Source organism: Saccopteryx leptura, chromosome 3, assembly GCF_036850995.1.
Source record: "Saccopteryx leptura isolate mSacLep1 chromosome 3, mSacLep1_pri_phased_curated, whole genome shotgun sequence".
NCBI classification, from domain to species: Eukaryota; Metazoa; Chordata; class Mammalia; order Chiroptera; family Emballonuridae; genus Saccopteryx; species Saccopteryx leptura.
The window spans coordinates 208,543,566-208,565,437 of record NC_089505.1 but is presented as its reverse complement, the minus strand read 5'-3'; the positions used below and the strand labels follow the sequence as shown (position 1 = coordinate 208,565,437).

The following is a 21,872-nucleotide window of genomic DNA, read 5'->3' as shown; positions in this document are numbered from 1 at the left end:
CTGAGTTTTATAACATATATATACACACACACACATATACATATATGTGTGTGACGCACATACATAATGCAAATTATATCAGTAAGTTTCTGCTTGTGGTTATTTATTTTGTGTTATTAATCAGTATAACAGTCGTTCTTATTGATAATGTGATTGGTACAATAAAAACATAGCCTCCCTTCATGTGATGTCATTGTGCACTTCTGTGGTGTTCCCTCTATTTGTTATGTATCATTTCATATAAAATAATGAGATACATTGTGAGGTCAAACCCTGTGACAGCCATGTTTTCTTGGTGCCCTCTGTTCTGGTAGCAGCTGCATCCTGATCCATGCTAACCCAGTGAGTTGGGAAACAGCCTGTTTGATAATAATCGTTTAGTTGTTACCTCTTAGCTTCCTCCTTACTGTAGTTTATAGCTATATACTACTGCATCATGCTGACCCTGTCCATAAGTCTGTCTGCTTTAGGTTTGTTTCTCTTAATGTTATCTTCTCTTGAATTAGTATCTTTCTCTCACCAATCTGGGTCACACTAAGTTGAGTCTCTCGGACCTCTAGAAATGCTGCCCTGCCCATTGCCATCTCCTGGCTCAACCTGTTCTCACTTTCATCATTCAGCTCAACAGTAAAGGTGCTAAGAAAATTAACCCTCAGAATAAGCCATCTGAGGTGTCATTATAAAATTTATGGTAATTTTTAGCTACAAGAGAGCCATGAGCCTCTGTCTCAGTAGAGACTGCAAAGATTTTCATTGACTTCAAGCAAAAACTTCAAGTATGATTAAAAGTCTAGAAATTCTACTTCTAATGATTTTGATATCATTATCCTAGAGCAGGGAAACCTAGTAGTTGACCAGAGAACTCTTCGAGTATTTGAAGAGTTATTTGAGAGGGTAGGGACTGATTATTCTCGGTCATCACTTAGAATAGGACAAAAAGGGATTGTACCGTAGTATCTTTTTAAAGAGAACTGGCACTCATCAGAGTGCAATTTCCATTCATCTGCAATGCCTGGGGCATAGATCAGGTTAATCTTTGGGATTTTTCCCCTCTCGGCCTCTGGGAAATAGACTTGTGTGCAAAATGACCTTTACCTTTATTCCTCTTGTCTTCCAGGCTCTCTTATATTTTATCCACGTGATGGATCACATTGCTGTGAAGGAATATGTATTAGTATATTTCCACACACTGACCAGCGAATACAATCACCTGGACTCGGACTTCCTGAAGAAACTCTACGATGTTGTTGATGTCAAGTTAGTTATTTTTGCAAATTATGAAGGGGGAAGTAGCTTCTTTCTTGTCTAACTGAAGCAGTAGCAAACATTGCTATGTATTCTGTGAAAGCATATTTCATGTAACAAAGATTTTTATCATTCATAGTTTAGATTTTTTAAATAATATTGGGCTCTCCTTAATTTCAGCTTTGAAAAATCTATATTACAATTAGTGTGCAAAGAAGGCAAATTACCATAATTTTTAACTCTCTTACTTAAATCTCCCCTTAAATCTCATCTTAATTAGCCACAGGAAAAGTTTCGATTTCTTCATAGATACCTTTTTAGCTTGCTCTGAATGTGGGTTTCATCAGGAAACTTCACTTCACTGTAATTTTCTCTGTACCACTAACTGTTCTTTAACTTTGAACAGGCCTCACCTATGAAATGAAGAGTTTGTACTATTTCTCTGACATCCTCTCCAGTTCACCTTACGTGAACCAATTGTGATCATAAGCCATTGAAATGATTCTAGGCACACCTGGAGAGGCTAGATAGAGTAGGGATGAGATTACGATGCTGGAACCATTCAGCCAGGGTTCAGTTTCTGGCTCTACTAGTTGACGGCTGGGGACTTTTGAAAGGTTAAAATTGAGACAGTGTTAGTACTCAGTTCATAGAATTGTTATGAGAATTAGGTATAAAATCTTTGTACAACTTCTGGGACATAGTAAACTCCCTATATTTATTGTTGTAATATGATCATTTAAATGTTTCGTTTCTAATTTTTGTTCTAATGTTAAGTGGTTTTATTGTTTAATTTATAACTTGATCCCAAAGATTTTAGGTTCATATAAAAAAATGACATATAATAAATGTTCATTAAATATAAATTTTCTTTGTCCTACCTATAGAAGGCTCTTTTACAGCCAAGAAAAACAGTATTTTTGATAAAACGCACTTAAATAATGACATGTTCTCTGAACTGTTTTTGTTATTTCACCTAAAATGCAATATGTAAAATAGAGCTATTAAAATTTTTTTTCTCCGTGAATATATATACTCAAGCAGAGTGAATTGTCCATAATGGTAACTGGTTTTAGGCATGACTTATACTGACCCTTTTTTAAATTTTAAATCAGGTACAAGAGGAATTTGAAGGCTGTTTATTTTGTTCATCCAACATTTCGTTCAAAGGTACAGTATTTTTGTTTTTAGCTAAATCCTGAATTTAAGAGCACTGCATGCCAGCATATTAAGGTATATTTCAGCATCTTAATTCTTGCTGTCACCAGTGTAACTGCTAATTTCTTTCTTTATTCTTCCTTGTTAAGTGGGCTTGAGCTGTGGTCCTAATGTCAGTCTCATGGGATTCTGTATCCTTGTAGACAAGCCGCACAAGCTGTTGGCTTCTCAGTCTTTGCTCTCCCTGCTCTTTGTTCATCCGGGCTTTGCTTATGTTGGTGCAGAATTCACTTTCCTTCCTCTGCTCATGGCTGATTTACTGGTCCTCCAGATCTCAGCTCAGCAGTTCCTTTCCATAGAAAACCTTCCCTGAAAATCCTGCAGCTAGTAGGGGCTCCTGATTTTACCTCCATAAGATTTGATTGTGTTCCATCATCGTTATTGTTTGAATTCAAATGACTTGTTTAGCTTTCTGTATTATATGTAAGCCTACAAGATCTGGGAGAGCTAGAATATAGCCATCTGGCTCACAGCTCCATCCCTAATATCCAATCCTACATTTTTACTACATCAAGGCATGTAGTCCTTTGGTCCTTTACTTTTGCTGAAAATGTCATCTCTTTTTTGTCCTGATTTTTTCCCCTCTTCAGCCTAAAACCCATGTTCCATCACCTCAGCCACTCCTGTAAATTACTAAAGAGCCTGGGACTCATCCTTTCATCACACTAGCCCAGAGGTCTTAATCTTGAGATACCCCATCGTTCCGCTTTCTTTACTCCTGTATCTGGGTTCTTGAGCACTGGTGGAGAAATCCTAGAGCCACGGGATTTGGGGCTGATGGGCAGACTCATGGGGCTTTCACTGCTACAGGCCTTTGATACTTGATGGTCAGTGCCCAGTGTGGCTCTCTGCTCTTGTAAGCCCTGACCTACCAGCTGCTGCTCTCTCCCAGCAGATGGCTGGCCTTGGGCTTAACAAGAGCATAGGAAACCTCAGTAAGGAGCTTCCTCTTGTCTCCCTCCCACCCCATACTTACCAGCTTCTTATCATTACCTTCTTTTGCTCTGTCACAAAAATATTTCTCCTTAATAAAGGGAAGTCCCCTCCCCATACTCTGTATCCCATAGTAATAACAACAGTTAATGTTTTCTAAGCACCTGCTATACTCCAGTTCTTCCCATGAATCATTTTGTTGGAGCATTATAACGTGTCTGTAAAGTAGATAGTTATCTATTTCCACTTTACAGACAAGGAAATGGATGCTTAGAGAGACTAAATCAGCCCTGTTGGTTGGCTCAGTGTTAGAGCGTCGGCCTGGTGTGTTGAAGTCCTGGGTTCAATTCCCGGTTAGAGCACACAGGAAAAGCGCCCAGCTGCTTCTCCACTCTTCCCCCTCTCCTTTCTCTCTGTCTCTCTCTTCCCCTCCCACAGCCAAGGCTCCATTGGAGCAAAGTTGGCTGGGACTCCGAGGAAGGCTCCTTGGCCTCCGCCTCAGGCACTAGAATGTCTCTGGTTGCAAAGCCATTCAGAGCAAAGCCCCAGATGGGCAGAGCATCGGCCTCTGGTGGGCACATGTGGGAGTTTTGTCTCTCTGCCTCCCCGCTTCTCACTTCAGGAACACACACACACACACACACACACACACAAAGAGAGACTAAATCACTTGTCCACAGTAAGCAACTATTAAATAGCAAAAGCAGGATTTGAATCTGGGCATTTTAATTAGAAAGCCGACACTCATAACTACACAGTACATTTCTGTTTCCTCAGGAACCTCTTCTCCTTGCTATCTTACACTGGCTGGAAAGTTCAGTCCAATACTGAATGGAAGTGGGGAGAGCAGACATTATTGCAAAGACATACTACAGATCAAGCTAACTCTTCTGTTCGTCTTATACAGAGAAAAAAATCTTAGATGCTAAATGAACAAAAATATAAATGAATGATGAGAGTTTGGGAAATAGTCAAGCATTACTTCCTCAAGTATTCCATCTGCTGCACATAACAAAATTGTGGGAAAGTTAATAATATATGTTAGCTGATAAGACCAGGCAATCAAAACATAACTGAAGAGAAGGAAAAGTCCTTCATTTAACTGACTTCACAAACTGTACTTGTTCCCCCCTTTTATTGGCCTGGCCAAGCAATGCTCCCATAAGCATTTAGTTAGAACTTATTGTGCTGTTCTAACACTGACAGACCAAAAGGAGATTTGCAATTTTAAAAATAATTACTTAAATGCTTTATGCAAATTTTAAAGATGATATTTGACTAAGAAACTCAACAACAATTCTGTAAACCGTGAGAAATCCCAAAGTGGAAAACATTCTCTCACTGAAGTCTTAACTCATCTCTCTTCATCATGACATATAATGACTTGTCACCATTTATCTTACTTAATTTCTCCACAGTGCTCTAAAATAATGACTGTCTCTCCTGTCTTTGATGCTTTTCCCATCTGCCGGCTCCATGGCATTAGTCAAATCTGGGTTTTCCTCTTGGTTTTTAGATGACTTAACTTCCCAGTCTCCTTCCTTTGTGCCAAGGCTCTGTCTTCACTTGTCCTCTTTACTGAGTCTCTGATTTTATTCATTAGCACACATTTAAAGAGCTGAAGCTCAGTTTACTTGATATTTTCAATCTGTGATTCCTACATCTGATGCCACCTGGGAGTCATGGATGACCCAGTCCTTTCTCTCACTCCCAGTCATCCAGTAAACCACTAAACCCTGGGTTTTTATGTTCAAATGAGTTATTTTTTTCTTTAAACCCCACTGATGTACTTAGGTTCTTTTTTTTATTTTTATTTTTTGCCTGAGACCATATTTTGGCGAACTTTTGCAAAGGATCCTATAGTAAATACTTCTGGACAACAGTAACTTTATTAAAAAATTTCATTAGTCAGGTCTGAAGACAGAAGTGATGGAGTCTGCTGAGAGGTGAGGTAGGGTAAGTTCTGAAGGCAGCCTCCCTGATCTTTGGCTTGGCCCCTGACTAGAGAGTGGTCCCATTTACTTAGATAGGGAATATAAAAAGTAGATTGGGACTTAGGGGTTAGGAAGGACATGCTGAACTTCAGGGGCCTGTAGCACATCTAAGTGAAGATATCTAGTTAGTATTTCAACATGCAGCTCTAAGTATAGGAATGATGATGAGAGCCAACAATTACTGAGTGTTCAGTCTGTGTAAGCCAACGTTTTAAGCATTTTAATGTATTAATTCTATTTCAACAACCCTAACAGGGTAGGTACTATTATCATTCCCATTTTATAGATGGAATTAAAGCATATCGAGGGGTTATATAACTTACCTGAGATGAGAAGCTGGTAATCAGTAGAATTGGGATTAGAACCTACATTATCTTAATCTCAGATGCAGAATGGTGGCATATCTCAAGATTAAGCTTTTAAACATTAGACTTGCTAGCTCCCCAGACATATATTTGTGGGTTGCATGTATTCTGAAGGGTTGCTGAAGCCACAGGAAAAAAAAAAAGCACAGAATGAAAAAACAGGGTAGAGAACTTGGGAAGAGCAGAGAAAGAGGGAACAGCAAAGGGGACAGAAGGAGCAGCTGGAAGCAGGAGATAAGCTGGGCAAGTGAGGTTTCAAAGAAGTCAGGACAGAGTGTGTGGAGGGAAAGGTGATCATGGTGTTTGAGGTCAGAGGGAAACAGGGTAGACAGACAGAACAGCATCCACAGGGCTTAGTAACAGAAACGACCAGTGATTTGGCTGTGAGCAGCTTTAGCTGCCATAGTAGGATTCGAACCAAACTGGAATAATTTAAGGGGTCTGAAAAATGGAGATGGTGAGCAAAGAACACAGATGACACTCAAATATTTTGGTTGTAAAGGCAAAGAGCGGTAAGTGGAGACTTTAGCATGTTTAAAAGTTGATGAGTTAGATCCAGAAAAGAACACTAGAGGCCAGCACTGCCTGCTTTCAAAGCTTATTCTAAAGCTACAGTATCCAAACATTGAGGTCTTGCCATAAAGATAGACAGTTAGACCAGTGGAGCCATGGTAGAGAATCTAGAAATATTTTTTGACAAAAGTGCAAAGTTAGATCAGTGGACAAAAGATAGTCTATTCAGCAAACACTAGTGGAACAATTGAATATCCATATGCAAAAAAAAAGAACTATGTTTTACATCTTGCATCACATATAACAATGAAATGAAAATAAATTAAAGACCTAAGTGTAAAACTTACAACTGTTAACCTTTTAGAAGAAAATATAGGCAAGAAAGCTTTGTGACCTTGAGTGAAGCAAAGATATCCTAGATACAATACCAAAGTTCTCCAGATTAAAAAGTATAATCCATAAAAGATATTAGACTTTATCAAAATTAAAAACATTGTCCTTTTATTTTAAAATTTTTTTATTTATTGATTTTAGAGAGAAAGAGAAACATCAATTTATTCTACTTATTTACACATTCATTGATTGATTCATGTATGTGCCATGACCAGGGACAAACCTACAACCTTGGCATATAGGGATGACAATCTCACTAGTTGAGCTACCCACCCAGGGAATAATGTCCCTTTAAAGATAGTCATGAGAATGAAAAGAAAAACCACAGCCTGACAGAAAAATCTTTTTTTTTTTTCCTTTTTTTAGGTGAGAGAAGGGGAGATAGGCAGACTCCCGCATGTTCCCCAACTGGGATCTACCCGGTAGCCCCATCAGGGCGATGCCCGAGTACCAAGCTATTGGTGACTGAGGCTTATGTGCTCCAATGGAGTTATCCTTAGCGCCTGGGGCCACTCTCAAACCAATCAAGCCACTGGATGCGGGAGGGGTGGAGAAGCAGATGGTTGCTTCTCCTGTGTGCCCTGACTGGGAATTGAACCCAGGGTGTCCATACCCCGGGTCGATATGCTCTGTGCACTGAGCTACTGGCCAGGACCAAGAGAAGAATCTTAAAGCATTTATTTGATAAGAGACTTACCTTTAGAATATATAAAGAAATCTCAAACGTTTAGAAATAGGCAATAGATTTGCATAAACACTTTAATAAAATACACAGATGGCAAGTAAGCATATGAAAAAAATGTTCAAGAGAATTAGTCATTAGGAAAGTACAACTTAAACCAAACTGAGATATTCTCTTCCTATTAGAGTGGCTAAACTTTAAAAGACTGTACCAAATACAGTGCTGATCAGAATACAAAACATTAGAGAAACTTTGGAACACAATTTAGAGTTAACCATATATCTACTATGTGATCCAGCCATTCTACTCCTAGATATTTACCCAAGACTAATGAAACATGTCTGCACAAATGCTTATAGCAGCTTTAGTTGTGGTAGCCAAAAATCAGAAACAACCTATATGCTGGACACTGGGAGAACTGGTAATAAAATTGTGGTATAACCACATAATGGAATACTACTCAGCAATGAAAAAGAACAAATGATACATTCAGCAACATGAATGAATCTCAATTATGCTGAGTAAAAGAAGCAAGAAAAAAATTGTATATACTTTATTGTACCATTTGTATACAATTCTAGGGAATATAAAGTAATGTATAATTACAGAAAGCAGAGCAGTGGTTACCTATGGATAGAGAGTAGGGGCAGGAGTTACAAAGGACCTGAGAACCTCTAGGGAGGGATGGGCATGTTCAGTTTCTTGATTATGATGATGGTTTCATGGGTATGTACATATGTCAGAACTTAACAGATTGTATACTTCCAGTATGTGCAGTTTATTATATGTCAGTTATATCTTAACTGTTTGAAAAATATACTGCAGTAAGATACCACTAGATTGGCAAAAATTTAAAAGACCAACAACACCAAAATTGGCAGTGATACGGAGCAACTGGAATTCTACAACTGGAAATGTGAAATTGTGTAACTATTTTGAAAAAAGTTTTGACAGTTTCTCATAAACTAAATATATACCTAAGTGTGTGATCTAGCAGTTTCATTGCTGGGTATTTAGTCAAGTGAAATGAAAATATATTACCTAAAAAGACCTCTGTAATAATATTCACAGTAGTTTTAGTTCCATCAGCCCAGGTGTCCATAAGGTTATAAATAATTAAACTCTTGTATATTCTTGTAATGGAATATTTCTTGGCAGTAAAAGAGAACATACTGCTGATACACACAACAGCATGAAATAATCCTAAACATTATGCTGAGTGAAAGAAGCCTTACATAAAAAAGTCACACAGTGTGATTCTATTTATGAGATTCTAGAGCAGGCAAAACTAATCCATGGTAGAAAAAAATTACAACCGTGTTTGCTTGGGGACAGGGGCACAAGGGAACTTTCTGGGATGATGGAAATATTTGTATCTTCATAGGAATTTTGCTTCTACAGTGTGTGCATTTGTCTAAAGAGCAAAAGTACACTGAAAATCTGCATTTCATTGAATAAATTTTATGGCAAAGAAATGGAACAAATACTGAACTGTAGTTAAAAATATGAATGCTGTATTTGGGAAAAGTTTGCTGATACCTGCAGTTTTACTTTGAAATGCAGCAAAAAGGTGGGGTGGTGGATTAACTTAGAGAAATGGATAGATACATTTTAAAGAAAAAGTTAATGGTTGTCTGGCTATCCTGGTGTTCACTGTAAAATTCTTTAGTGAATGAACACTTTCATAATGTGTTTAATGGAAAGAAAAAAACTTACTCATGTCACAATTCAGAAGAATGTTCCTTTATATCAAACATATGAAAATATGTAGCCACTGTTGGCTAAGATCTTACTTTAACCCCTCTGCCCCATACTAGAGTCAATAAATAACTGTCTATCCTTCACGTGACATTAATTGATAGATGCTACCAGAAATTTCAGTGTTAGAGTCCCTGGCCTTGGTTGTCAGGCTGTTGGAGTTGCCTCAGATAGGAGTGAATGAATGCCGGTCGGGCAGAGGCTGAAGACCACGTCTGTAACCTGAAAGCCATCCTGTTACCTCTCCATAATATTTTGGGATTGGGAAAAGGAGGGAGGATTGAGAGAATAAAACCCCTGTGTAATGAAGTCCACTATCATTTTATGTTAAATCAAAAACTATAAATGGAGTGTTTCTAATTATAATATAATGAGATGAAATCAAGGGATACTAAAACATTCCAGTCACACTGTCCAGTCACACTGTTCTGATTTTCATACTCCTCAGATCTTTTCCAGGCCACTCCACCCAAAGCAATAATTGACTGCTCTATAAATCACTACTCTCGTTCTTCTTTGAAATTTACTAACAGGGTGCAAATAGGATTTAAACCCATTGTTGACGCTGATTTTAGTGGATTACTGAGTTCACCATTACTTGTGCGAACCATCTTTTCCTCGTTTATGTTGTGACCTTGTGTTCTTGGCTTAATGTCTGTAAATAACTGGATGAAAGAATCTCTAGCATTTACAGACTGTCACAGCAATTCTTTTCAAGTTAATTTTCTTCAGTCTTTTTAAATGGTAGATACTAAGGAATGCAGTTTACCTAACTAAATTATAACATAAATAATGGTGAATTAAAAGCCAGGTTATATAGAACTAAAATGGAAAAAGTGAAGAGAGTGTTCTTGGGTCTCCCTGAACAGAATACAGCTAAATGGATTTCTGAATCTGTCTACTTTGGGTAGTTTTCTCTTGGTAATACTTGAAGGATGTGAAGGAGGTAATGGGAGAAAATGGCACAGAAATGGGAGAAAATCTCTTTCAAAGATTGTATGCCTGAGATCACTGCCTACTCTTCCCAGGCCCTTTTGTCTTTGAAATTTGTACCCTTCCATGTCTGCATGATACAACATATTCAAGAGTCCTTCCATAGATTTGCAGAATTAAGAATCACTGAAAATCATTTAAATCTAACTTGCTCATTTTATGAAGAAACTGAATCTCAGATTGAAGTACAATTATTGTAGAATGAAAGAATATTAGACCATTTCTAAACAGTAAGTCCAGAAACTCTTATTCTTTTATTTATTAACACAATAACAAATTCCTTTTTATGTTGGACATAATTAGTCCTTATGAATGTGTTATGGAATCAGACCATCACACATCAGGGAGTTTACAGTCTATTTAGAGAATCAGATAATACAGTACAGAATGTTAATTATGCAGTAGTATGAGTAAACACAGTACTGTTGGAACACTTCGAGGAAGTTCCTTTTCCTTCTTTGGGTTGAGGATGGCCAGGAGAGCTTCTTCACTGAGGTGACCTGATCTGAGCTCTGAAGGACAGCTACCTAGACAAAGAATTGAGGAGGAGGAGTCAGAGCTGAGAGAGCAGCCTGTGAAAGGCCTGAGGTAAGTAAGAGACTGTGGCACAGAAATTCCCTGCGTAGTCTCTTCTAGCTCTGTAACCTTACACTTTTTCCCAGATACACAGTTCATAGTCATGTTTTTTCTTTGGGCCATTCACTGCATTTAGTACATTTTGCCTTAGGTGGTTATTCTTACGTTATAATCTAGGTCCTCTACTAGGTCAAACCCCTCTTAGAGAAATGGCCTCATTGCTACTACTCATGAACTCTACAGCCATGCCCAGTGCTTAGAACACAGTGGATAACCAGTGGGTGTTAACTCCTTGCTCACATGTACCTCCACACAGCCGTAATGTTCTCACTCTACAGTCTTATTTTTAAAGGTTTTTCTAGAATCTCTAAAATTTACATAGCTTATTCGTAGCTCTTACTGGTTTATCAGCTGTCTCTGTGGCTGGTTGGAGAGCTCCTAACATGGATTTTTCACAAATCTGGTTTACAAAAGTTTGTATCAATTGGTATATAACAGCATGTGTTTTTTAAAAAAACTTATGTTAAGCCTGACCTGTGGTGGCGCAGTGGATAAAGCGTTGACCTGGAATGCTGAGGTCGCTGGTTCAGGGCTCTGGGCTTGCCCAGTCAAGGCACATAAGGGAGTTAATGCTTCTTGCTCCTCCCCCCTTTTTCTCTCTCTAAAATGAATAAAGTCTTAAAAAAAACAAAACTGATGTTAAAAACTGATTTTGGTTGTAATTAAGGGACTTTAATCTGATTTGAATTAACTCACTTGGTAATAGTAAGGCCAAGGCCTCCCCTGGTCTCCCGCCTCCCTCCAAATAAACTTGGTAAGAAGGGAGGGAGAGGGTAATGTCAATATTTCAGGCCTTATACCAGTCATTGTATGTAGTGTAACCAAAATAGAATAGTGACCCAAGCCATAAAAATCATTATAAAATAGGCCTTATCTTTATTCTTTCTTTATCATATACTTGAGAGTGCATGGTTCTGTCTGTACTTTATAAAACTTGATTGTTCTTTGATTGTCTACTAGGAAAGTTACAGAAATGAATGTAAGTAACTGAAACACCAGGGAGTAGGAGTAAGTGCCATGAATGCGATGTAAACTCAGGCTGTACGAAGTCATAGAGGGAGTGATATGTTTGGAAATGGGAGGGGAAACAATGGTGTGATGAGTCTCTACCAAATTTGGCAGTTTGGATAGGATTCTGATAGAGATGAGTTGGTTCCATGTTGTCTCTGTTGAGTCTATGTATTTTCTCATAAGTAGGCATGAAAAAAAGTGTGTTATATTAGAAGGGTTTGGAATATGTGAAAGGTTTGGAACAACCACTAAAGAATGTGATAGAGTGTCAGAGAAATTAAAAATGGTAGGTATCAGTGGTAGTGCCTAAAGTGGCATGGATTCATTATGTAAGCAGTTATACATTTGGAGTATACTATACCAGTCCACTGAGAATGTATATACATGTTACCTTAATTATAGAAATATATACCATGCACTAGATTACCTTATTCTGTATTCCACATGTTGATAAAAATAAAATAGGGTCCTGAGTATCGTCACAAAGCACAAAGGTTGCTGGCTCGATCCCTGTTCAGGGCACATATGGGATCAGATCGATGTTCCTGTGTGTGTGTCTCTATCTCCCTTCCTTTCTTGCTAAAATCAATAAATTTAAAATAAAATAGGGATAGCAACAATATCACACCCACCTCATAGAGCTGTTGTGTAGGCTGTTGGTAAACAATCCAGTTATGATCACCAGTTTAGATAGATGAATAATAATTTGTTAGTTCTAGCTATTACCTAGTTTATGTCAGTACTGTTTGCTATTGAGAGTTCTTATTTTGGAACCAGCAAAGGTTGCGACTAGCTTTTACAGAGGGGTCACGTGTAATAATGTCAAGGGAACCAAGGTAGCACCACGTCCACGGAAGATGCACTGGAGAAAGACTAAATGTCTGAAATGTTTGCAGAAATTTCTTTTTAAGTCTCATTTGAAAAGAAAATGAGGCCCTGGCCGGGTTGCTCAGTGGATAAAGCATCCTGGCATGCCTAGGTCACAGATCGATCCCTGATCAGGGCATGTATAAGAAGCAGTCAATGAGTACACAACTAAATATATGGAACAGTGGTCCATGTAAGTGGAACAATGAGTCGATGCTTCTCTGTCTCTATCCCTCTCGCCGTCTCGGTCTCTCCCTCACTCAGATCATTGGGGAAAAACGAGAAGAGTTTGTGAGACATGGAGATTTGACCATTTTCAGAGTACCTGTGGGCCAGTTATTCTACCAGCTGTGCTGCGGATTGACAGTACCCACAGACAGTGTGTTGTGTCAGTGCACGACATGCAGGGGCACAGGGACACAATGGAAACACGGGTTCAGGAAACAAAGCTCCTCTGTACATTCCCCAGTGATTGTCACTCCAGTGCATTTCTTTTTTTTTAATGCACATCATAACTAAATTGCACATGGCCAACACCCTGCACTTTGAAAAACTGTGCTTATTATAAGATGTTTCTAATATCAATTTCAGTTTTGAAATACAGTTTATATGTATTATAAATTCTCAAACTCTGTATTTTTAACTGACCACTGTCTTAAATTCTTTTCTATTAATCAGGTATCAACATGGTTTTTTACCACCTTTTCTGTCTCAGGACTGAAGGACAAAATCCACCATGTGGACAGCCTCCACCAGCTGTTTTCTGCCATCTCCCCAGAACAGATTGACTTTCCTCCTTTTGTCCTTGAATATGATGCCAGGGTGAGTACCAGGAGTTCTACCTGCCCTGGTGTCGTGTCTAACTGTCTGCAGAGCAGTGCTTATTAGTATAACATCCTTTCATTGTAAGATAACATTAATGCAATTAGTGCATTTTTGTATACTTGATTGTATTATTCAACATTCTTTTTCTATAATAACATTAGGAAAATGCTTTATCCTAAAAGAGGTCCTTTTCACCAGGAAACTTTTCAATGACAAAGTTTTGTGCTATAATTTTTGAAGCTAGTCCTTGGTTGTATTGTGAATTTTCTTTTTTTTAAATGTTTGTTTTATTGCTTTTCATCTACATAAATAGAACCAGAGAATCTACTAGTGTCCATTTTAGTACTAATGGTAAACCAGATAGCCTGTCTTAGTAGTCTTTACTAAAAGTTTCATTTTGCTGAAAGTTTATATAATGTTATTATAAATATCAACCAATACTATTAGTATTATTACTTATAGGTGCTTTTCTGACTCTGTTTTTTAAATACTAGTGAAGGGTCACTCCTGAATTCCATCATAGCTCTATTCCATTGTATTTATTCACACTATCGCTTTAATTGTTAAAACAAAACAAAACAAAGGTGAGTAATATGCTCTACCCAAAGATCGTCAGCCTCCTTATTCAGTTGTTGCTGATTAAGGTATTTTTATGCAGGTCAGGGAATATAAATATTTGACAGTTGTACTAAGTTTGAAATGAATTCTTCTTCCCTAATTATTGTACAACCTATGTACTATAAAATAAATATCCTACAACACATTTTCTCTCTAACTTCTCTGACTTCAGCTAGGATTTCTGTGCTCTTATATGTGAAGAGCAGAGTATTTCATGTGTTGTGATGGCTAATAAGATCTCACATTTGGCTTTTGTACGTGAGGACTTGTAACTAGAGCACCTGGGTCATAGATACAAGGACTGTTGAGTCTGTGGGAGGGAAGGACATCAGTTTGTATTTATTGCAGACTGCTGGAGCAGAAAGTGGCCTTACTGTTATTCTTTTCAACTATATACATTACTCTTAATACTATTTAAAAAAATGGATAGGAGGAAATGTGAAAGGCTCTAAAAGACATATGATACCAAAATTTGACATGATAATTCAGAGCTAGTATCTGGATTTATAATTTCTTTTCTGGGGTAAAAATGTACAAGTTGGATTGTATTAGTTAGAAAACCCAAAGGACTGTTTTTTAAGCCAACACATTTTCTATATACTTGCCATCTTAGAAAGCAGGATTTCATTAAATATTAACATCACACTCAAGCTTGGATTTTTTTGTTTGTTCATTTGTGTTTGTTTTAGAATTTTGTTACATTTTGTGTCAAATACAGGCCTAATTAATATGACTAATCAAAATTAAATAAACTATAACCTATCACTTGGGCCGTTGGACCACCTCTCCACACCTGTACTACCGTTTTCTAAAATTGAGATGCTAGAGACCCTCTCTGTGTAAAAGCCAAAGAGAGGACTAAAAGGTGGGAAGAAACTAAAAAAGGAGTCAGAGATGATGGGGGAGGCAGGAACGGGTAGGGCACTAGGTGCTAGAGCCTTACTTATTTTGCTGCGGTATAGTTGGCCCTTGAACAATGTGGAGGTTAGGGGCACCAGCACCCTGCGCTGCTGAGAATCACGTGCAACTTCAGACTCCCCCAAAACTTAACTACTAAATCCTACTGTTGACTGAAAGCCATACTGTTAACATAAACCGTCAGTAAACACATATTTTGTATGTTATATGTACTACAGTGTGTCCGTAAAGTCATGGTGCACTTTTGACCAATCAAAGGAAAGCAACAAAAGACGATAGAAATGTGAAATCTGCACCAAATAAAAGGAAAACCCTCCCAGCAGTTTCTGTAGGATGATGTGGCAGCATGTGCGCATGCGCAGATGATGACGTAACACCATGTATACAGTGGAGCAGCCCAGGGCCATGCCAGTTGAGATGTGGATGGTACTGAGGAAAGTTCAGTGTGTTCTGTGTCTCACTAAATTCGAATCCGTGACCAAAGTGCAACGTGAATATCGGCGTGTTTATAACGAAGCGTCACCACATAGGAATAACATTACTCGGTGGGATAAGCAGTTGAAGGAAACCGGCAGTTTGGTGGAGAAACCCTGTTCTGGTAGGCCATCAGTCAGTGACGAGTCTGTAGAGGCTATACGGGATAGCTACTTAAGGAGCCCTAAAAAATCTGTGCATGAGCCCAACATCGAACTGCACTGAATAGGTATGAAACTGGGAGAGTTTTCCTTTTATTTGGTGCAGATTTCATATTTCTATCGTCTTTTGTTGCTTTCCTGTGACCGGTCAAAAGTGCACCATGACTTTACAGACACACTGTATATACTGTATTCTTATAATAAAGTAGGCTAAAGAATAGCAGATATTATTAAGATCATCATAAGAAAGAGAAAATACACTTATAGTACAGTACAGTAACATTTTACATTTTCTGTTTACAAGGTAAATCATCTGTCTGTCAGCACCTACACCAATATTGTCTTAAAGGGTATAAAACACTGTAGATGTTACAGGTATTACTAGCACTAGATATCAACAATGAAAAGCTAATGTGAAAAACCCACATTTCTTTACAGGTATAACAATTTGTGCACTGATGACGAAGCAGCAGCACAATGATTGCTTTCTGGTAGCTTAGTGTAAACTGATACTTTCTTTACAGCAGCCTTGCCTGTACACTAATAAATGAATCATAAACTTTTCATGACATTCATGATTATTTCACTCATACTTACAGTGCATATTGGAAACATTACATTTTTAAAAAAAATCTATGCTGTAGGCTGATAGACAGTGTTTCCAATTAAGAGAGAGTGTGGCATACTGTATAATTCCTTAGAAGTTATAAAACAGTAAGAAAACTAACAATTAATGCCTATGTAAGGATAGACTATCCACTTCCATACAAATCATGCACATAATGTTCTACATGATGAATATTTAGGTGATGGTGATGATGATGCTAAAGACACAAAAACATCTCATACAGTTCTCATCATACAATTAATAGATTTTTACATGAAGAAACCCATACACAACAGATGAGTTTATTAACTGTACAGCATGATGATTATTTACTATTCATTAAGCGGAAGTGGATCGCGATACAGGTCTTCTTTCTCATCTTCACGCTGAGTGGGCTGAGGAGGAGGGAGGAGGGTTGGTCTGGTTGTCTGTCTGTGGTGGCAGAGGCATAACAGCAGGGGGGGAAGGGAGGCAGCAGAAGCAGGCACACACTCTGTGACATTACGGAAAGACATCATACTTTCTGCTTGACTTTTTTGCTTTTCATTTCTCTAAAAATGGTTCTATGTGGTACCAGTACTTCTCCTGTTTGCTGTAGTTTCAGTGCCTGTATCCTAGAATTTTCCATGTTGTGAGAGATCAAAAACAGCTTGACTAATCAGAATCCTTCTTCCAGATGGGCTAATGTCAGTTTCTTGTCTGACATTGCTTCCTCTACATCTTCTTCCTCATCATCTGGCTCTGGTCCAGAAGCACCCATCTCCATCACATTGTTTTCTGTTATTTCCTGTGGTATGATGTCTGTTAACTCTTGAATTTCTCAAAGATCCATATCATGAAGCCTTTACATGTCCCCTGACCCCCCAAACACCTTGATTAGCTGTGTCAGAAATCCTGTGAAGTCACACACAGTGTCTGGACACAGTTTTCTCTAGCAGAAATTTATTATTTTGGGCTTGATGGCTTTCCCGGCTTTTTCTATAACAATGATGGCATCTTTGATGGCTTAATCCTTTCATATTTTCATGATGTTCTCTCTGCTGGGGTTTTTTTCCAGACTGTTGACAACTCCTTCCATAGAGTACTATGTGTAATGACCTTTAAAGATCCTTATGACCCTCTGATCTAGAGCCTGAATTAGAGACATGGTGATTAGGAGTAAGTAGACCACTTTGATGCCTTCAGTGTTGAACTCATGGGGTTCTGGGTCACTGAGGCATTGTCCAATATCAAAAGAACTTTAAAAACCAGTTCCGGCCTGACCAGTTGGTGGCGCAGTGGATAGAGCGTCGGACTGGGATGCGGAAGGACCCAGGTTCGAGACCCCGAGGTCACCAGCTTGAGCATGGGCTCATCTGGTTTGAGCAAAGCTCACCAGCTTGGACCCAAGGTCACTGGCTCGAGCGGGGGGGGGTTACTCAGTCTGCTTGAAGGCCCGCGGTCATGGCACATATGAGAAAGCAATCAACGAACAACTGGGGTGTCGCAACGAAAAACTGATGATTGATTCTTCTCATCTCTCTCCGTTCCTGTCTGTCTGTCCCTATCTATCCCTCTATCTGACTCTCTCTCTGTCCCTGTAAAAAAAAAAACAAAAAAACCCAGTTCCTTACTGGGGAGGTACTTTCTGACTTCAGGGACAAAGCAGCAGTGGAACCAGTCCAGAAAGGGGTCTCGTGGTCCAGGCTTTGTGTTGTACAGCCCAGAGACTGGCAGCGGCTGGCTGTGTTTTCCATTCGGGGCTTGAGGCTTAGCAGACTTATAGATAGGGCCAGTCCTGATCATAAACCCGACTGCTTTGGCATATGACAGTAGAGTTGCCTATCCTCCCTCCTTGTATCCTGGTGCTCAGTTTTCTTCCCCACTAATAAATGTCCTTTGTGGCATTTCTTTTTCTCCAGAATAGGGCACTTGTGTCTGCATTAAAAACCTGTTCAGGCGGATATCCTTTCTCTTCAGTGATTGTCTTAATGGTGTCTGGGAACCTCCCTGCTGCTTCTTGGTCTGCAGAAACTGCTTCTCCTGTTATTTTGACATTTTTTAAGCCCAGTCTTTTCCTAAAATTATCAAATCATCCTTTGCTTGCATTAAATTCCCCAGCTATAGGTCCCTCATCTTCCTTGTGCTTTAAGGTGTCATCTGATGACTTCACTTTTTCTCGAATTATGTGCGAGTCTTTAGGTATATGCCTTTCTTGGGGCAATCCTGCACTCACACAAAAGCCGCCTTTTCAATATGAGATAAAAATGTGTATTTCACAAAAAAAGCAAGTTTTTTGCATCTGCTGGTTTAGCTGCAATGACAGCTTCACGAATTTTCTTTCTTTTTTTATAATAGTCTTTATGCTGGATTCATTTATCTTGACGTGGTGGGCACCACTGCTGCAGGCTACGTATCAAGCACACCAACTTTTTCTTGTAATGTCATGACTTTTTTCTGTTTCTTGGGAGCACCTGCAGCATCATAAGTGGCACTTTGTATGTGTCCCATGTGTTCTTCAAGTTAAGCAGTATTGTACTGAACATGAAAAATACACAAGAACCATGCTTGAGAGATTTACTACAGTACACTGTGCAATTTCCTGGAGCAATGAACTGCTCACACGGAAATGATTACAGATGATGGAGAGTATGTGACATTTTAAGCAAATGTTCGCAACACTTGAACTCACCACAATAGCTACAGGAGGTGGCTATGAAATTATTACAGTAGTATAGTATATACCACATATAATTTTATGTGGTTATGATTTAATACTGCATTTTCACATTTGTTTACATTTCTCTTGAATGGGGACATGTACTGTTATTGTGTGCATACTGTTGATGAATTTTAACTTTATAATAGATTTGTGTTTATTTTATGGTAATAAATGATAAAAATAGACTAGTATCTATATATATTTTTTATGCATTTCTGATACACCTCGCTTTTTAAATTTTGTCAATATTTCTAAGCTACACAGTTTGTCTGCAGGTTTTTTCAAATTGTTGCAAATCCCTCCCCCCCCCAATTTTTTTAATCCGCATATAAGTGGATGCACACAGTTCAAACCCATGTTGTTGAAAGAACTTCGACTCTGTAGTCTGTGGGGAATGTTCTGCAAGGGAGAGCTGCCATTGTAGTCCTGTTTAGGAAGACGGCTAAAGAAACAGCACAGAATGATGATGTGTTCAGGGGGTCTGAGGTGCCCATGCAGCACTAAGATGCAGGTTCAGGACGTGGTTGGAGTTACCTTACAAGGAAACTTTCCTTTGCTAGGAAGAAGTAAAAATGTGATTAGAAAAAAAGAAATGAGTATAGAGTTGATTAATTTTATTATGTTCAGTTATGCCTGGCACATAGTGTATTCTTTATCTGGTGAGAGCATGGTGCAGTATCTGCTGATGGCATCACTGGGCTTCTCTTTTTCTGGGTCTTATGTGACTTAGAATAGCGATGTAAGTTTTATGGGATTAAAAGGAACTTTTGAAGGTAATTAGAAGATAAGTTTTATTTATCTGCATCAAAATGGTACTGAAACCATTTCAGAAAGGAAATGTTAGTCAACGTTCTTATGACTATATATAAAGAAGAGAGTATATAAATTTATCTGGTAACATTCTTTAAATTTCTATTATTGTTTCCAGAAATAGAGAAAATACAGTGTGTCCGTAAAGTCATGGTGCACTTTTGACCGGTCACAGGAAAGCAACAAAAGACGATAGAAATGTGAAATCTGCACCAAATAAAAGGAAAACTCTCCCAGTTTTATACCTATTCAGTGCAGTTCGATGTGGGCTCACGCACAGATTTTTTAGGGCTCCTTAGGTAGCTATCCCATATAGCCTCTACAGACTCGTCACTGACTGATGGCCTACCAGAACGGGGTTTTCCACCAAACTGCCGGTTTCCTTCAACTGTTTATCCCACTGAGTAATGTTATTCCTATGTGGTGACGCTTCATTATAAACGCGCCGATATTCACGTTGCACTTTGATCACGGATTCGAATTTAGCGAACCACAGAACACACTGAACTTTAATCTGTACCGTCCACATCTCAACTGGCACGGCCGTGGGCTTCTCCGCTGTATACACGGTGTTACATCATCATCTGCGCGTGCGCACATGCTGCCACATCATCCTACAGAAACTGCTGGGAGGGTTTTCCTTTTGTTTGGTGAGATTTCACATTTCTATCATCTTTTGTTGCTTTCCTTTGATTGGTCAAAAGTGCACCATGACTTTACAGACACACTGTATATTAAGATTCAGCACACAGTATAACTCAGTCTAACAAAAAAGAACCGGGCATTGTATTCAAATAGCTGTGGCTTTAAATTCAGGCTCTTCTGCTCACGAAGTAAGTGAGCTGAGGTGAGTTACACAATCTGTGTGAGCCTTAGTTTCCCCTTCTGTAAAGTGAGGATGCTGCCTGCTTCACAGCATTGTGTGAGGATATAAACGGGTAAGGAAAGAAAAATGCTGACAATGTTTCTGGCATACAGAATAGTCAGTGAGTGGTAATGTTATTAAGAAATAATCATCATCCTGATTACCTCTACCTATTGTACAGCAACTGACTGATTCCATGGAAACTTCTGTGATGGTTGAGGGCCTGCTCAGGACCAGCATGCGCTAGACATTTTATATAGACTGAGTCCTTGACTATAACTTCCTGTTTACATATTCCTGGTGAAATTGATCTTATGACTTAGTGTTCTTGTCTTTTTTTCTTTCTACAGGAAAATGGGCCTTACTATACATCTTACCCACTATCACCAGATTTGTGACCCACCACTTTTTAGTGCTGCAGGTTTCCAAGGACGCCACTTTCTCCACGAATCACTACCTATTAAAGTGATCCTCATTTTTGCTGGACAGATCCAGAGAGCCTTTTGTCCCCACCTCTCTGGTATTTTTTTATTGACTGTATATTTTCTGGCACATAGCAATCTGAAAATGGTAGGCCATTCTAAATTGCACACTTATTTTAAATTTGTATATTTGTATCAAATGAAAATGTTCATTTTTAAAAGGTTGTTTAATAGCCACTGTGGAGCAACTTTTGAGTATCTTCAGTTTCCTGAAAGGATGCTGGATTCTCCATTAGACAAGCTACCAATACTGTTCATATTGTCTCTTTAACACTGCATGCTTCCTTTATGTACATAAATGTTTCTCAAAATATATAGAACCAGTGTATGTGACCGGGTGCATTATTGCTTCAGCTCCTGACATCACATGTCATACAGATAATGTGATGATAAAAAAGAGTTGTCTGGGGCCAAGGATGTGGAACTGTACTTGATCAAAAACATAAAAATCGTTAGCAGAATATAGGTCTTAGAATTTTACTGCATTGGTTAAGACAAAGATTTAAGTACTAAAGTTCCTTGGATTATATGATTTGTTAAGTTTGTCTGGTCTCAATAGTGGGGGAAACTGTAAGACAGCCTTTTCCCTGTAATCATGGGTGATCTGGTATCCTTATTCAAAGGGCTGTGCATGTTAGGATCTGGATGTGAAGGGCTTCACCTAAGACTATTGGTGAGCCTTTAGAGAGGGGGCTGTCTTCCAAAGTCATGAATGATCTTGTCTGGCTCTTAGAACGACCCCCTCTAAGGACGTTTCCTAGCTGCCTACATCAGTATGGAGGGAGTGTGTTGCTTGGAACAAA

The 21,872-nt window shown here is 38.7% G+C and overlaps 1 protein-coding gene and 1 long non-coding RNA gene across 3 annotated transcripts in view; one reads left to right on the top strand and one right to left on the bottom strand.

Moving 5' to 3' along the window:
* Positions 1 to 21,494, top strand: part of GDAP2 (ganglioside induced differentiation associated protein 2) — an 82,502-nt gene extending 61,008 nt beyond the window's left edge. The window contains exons 11-14 of one of the 2 annotated variants that reach the window (XR_010750321.1): positions 1,118 to 1,257; positions 2,361 to 2,415; positions 13,324 to 13,430; positions 20,938 to 21,043. Coding sequence is in view for 1 of the 2 variants with exons in the window: in XM_066377277.1 (XP_066233374.1) it covers positions 1,118 to 1,257; positions 2,361 to 2,415; positions 13,287 to 13,430; positions 20,938 to 20,985 (387 nt within the window). In the remaining variant the exon portion in view is untranslated. Of the gene's footprint in view, positions 1 to 1,117; positions 1,258 to 2,360; positions 2,416 to 13,286; positions 13,431 to 20,937 lie in introns of both variants that reach the window. The other variant, XM_066377277.1, reaches the window with a different exon arrangement.
* The window catches only part of LOC136400491 (uncharacterized), a 353,174-nt gene that overhangs the window by 93,126 nt on the left and 238,176 nt on the right, over positions 1 to 21,872 (bottom strand). The gene's annotated exons all lie outside the window — the stretch shown is intronic.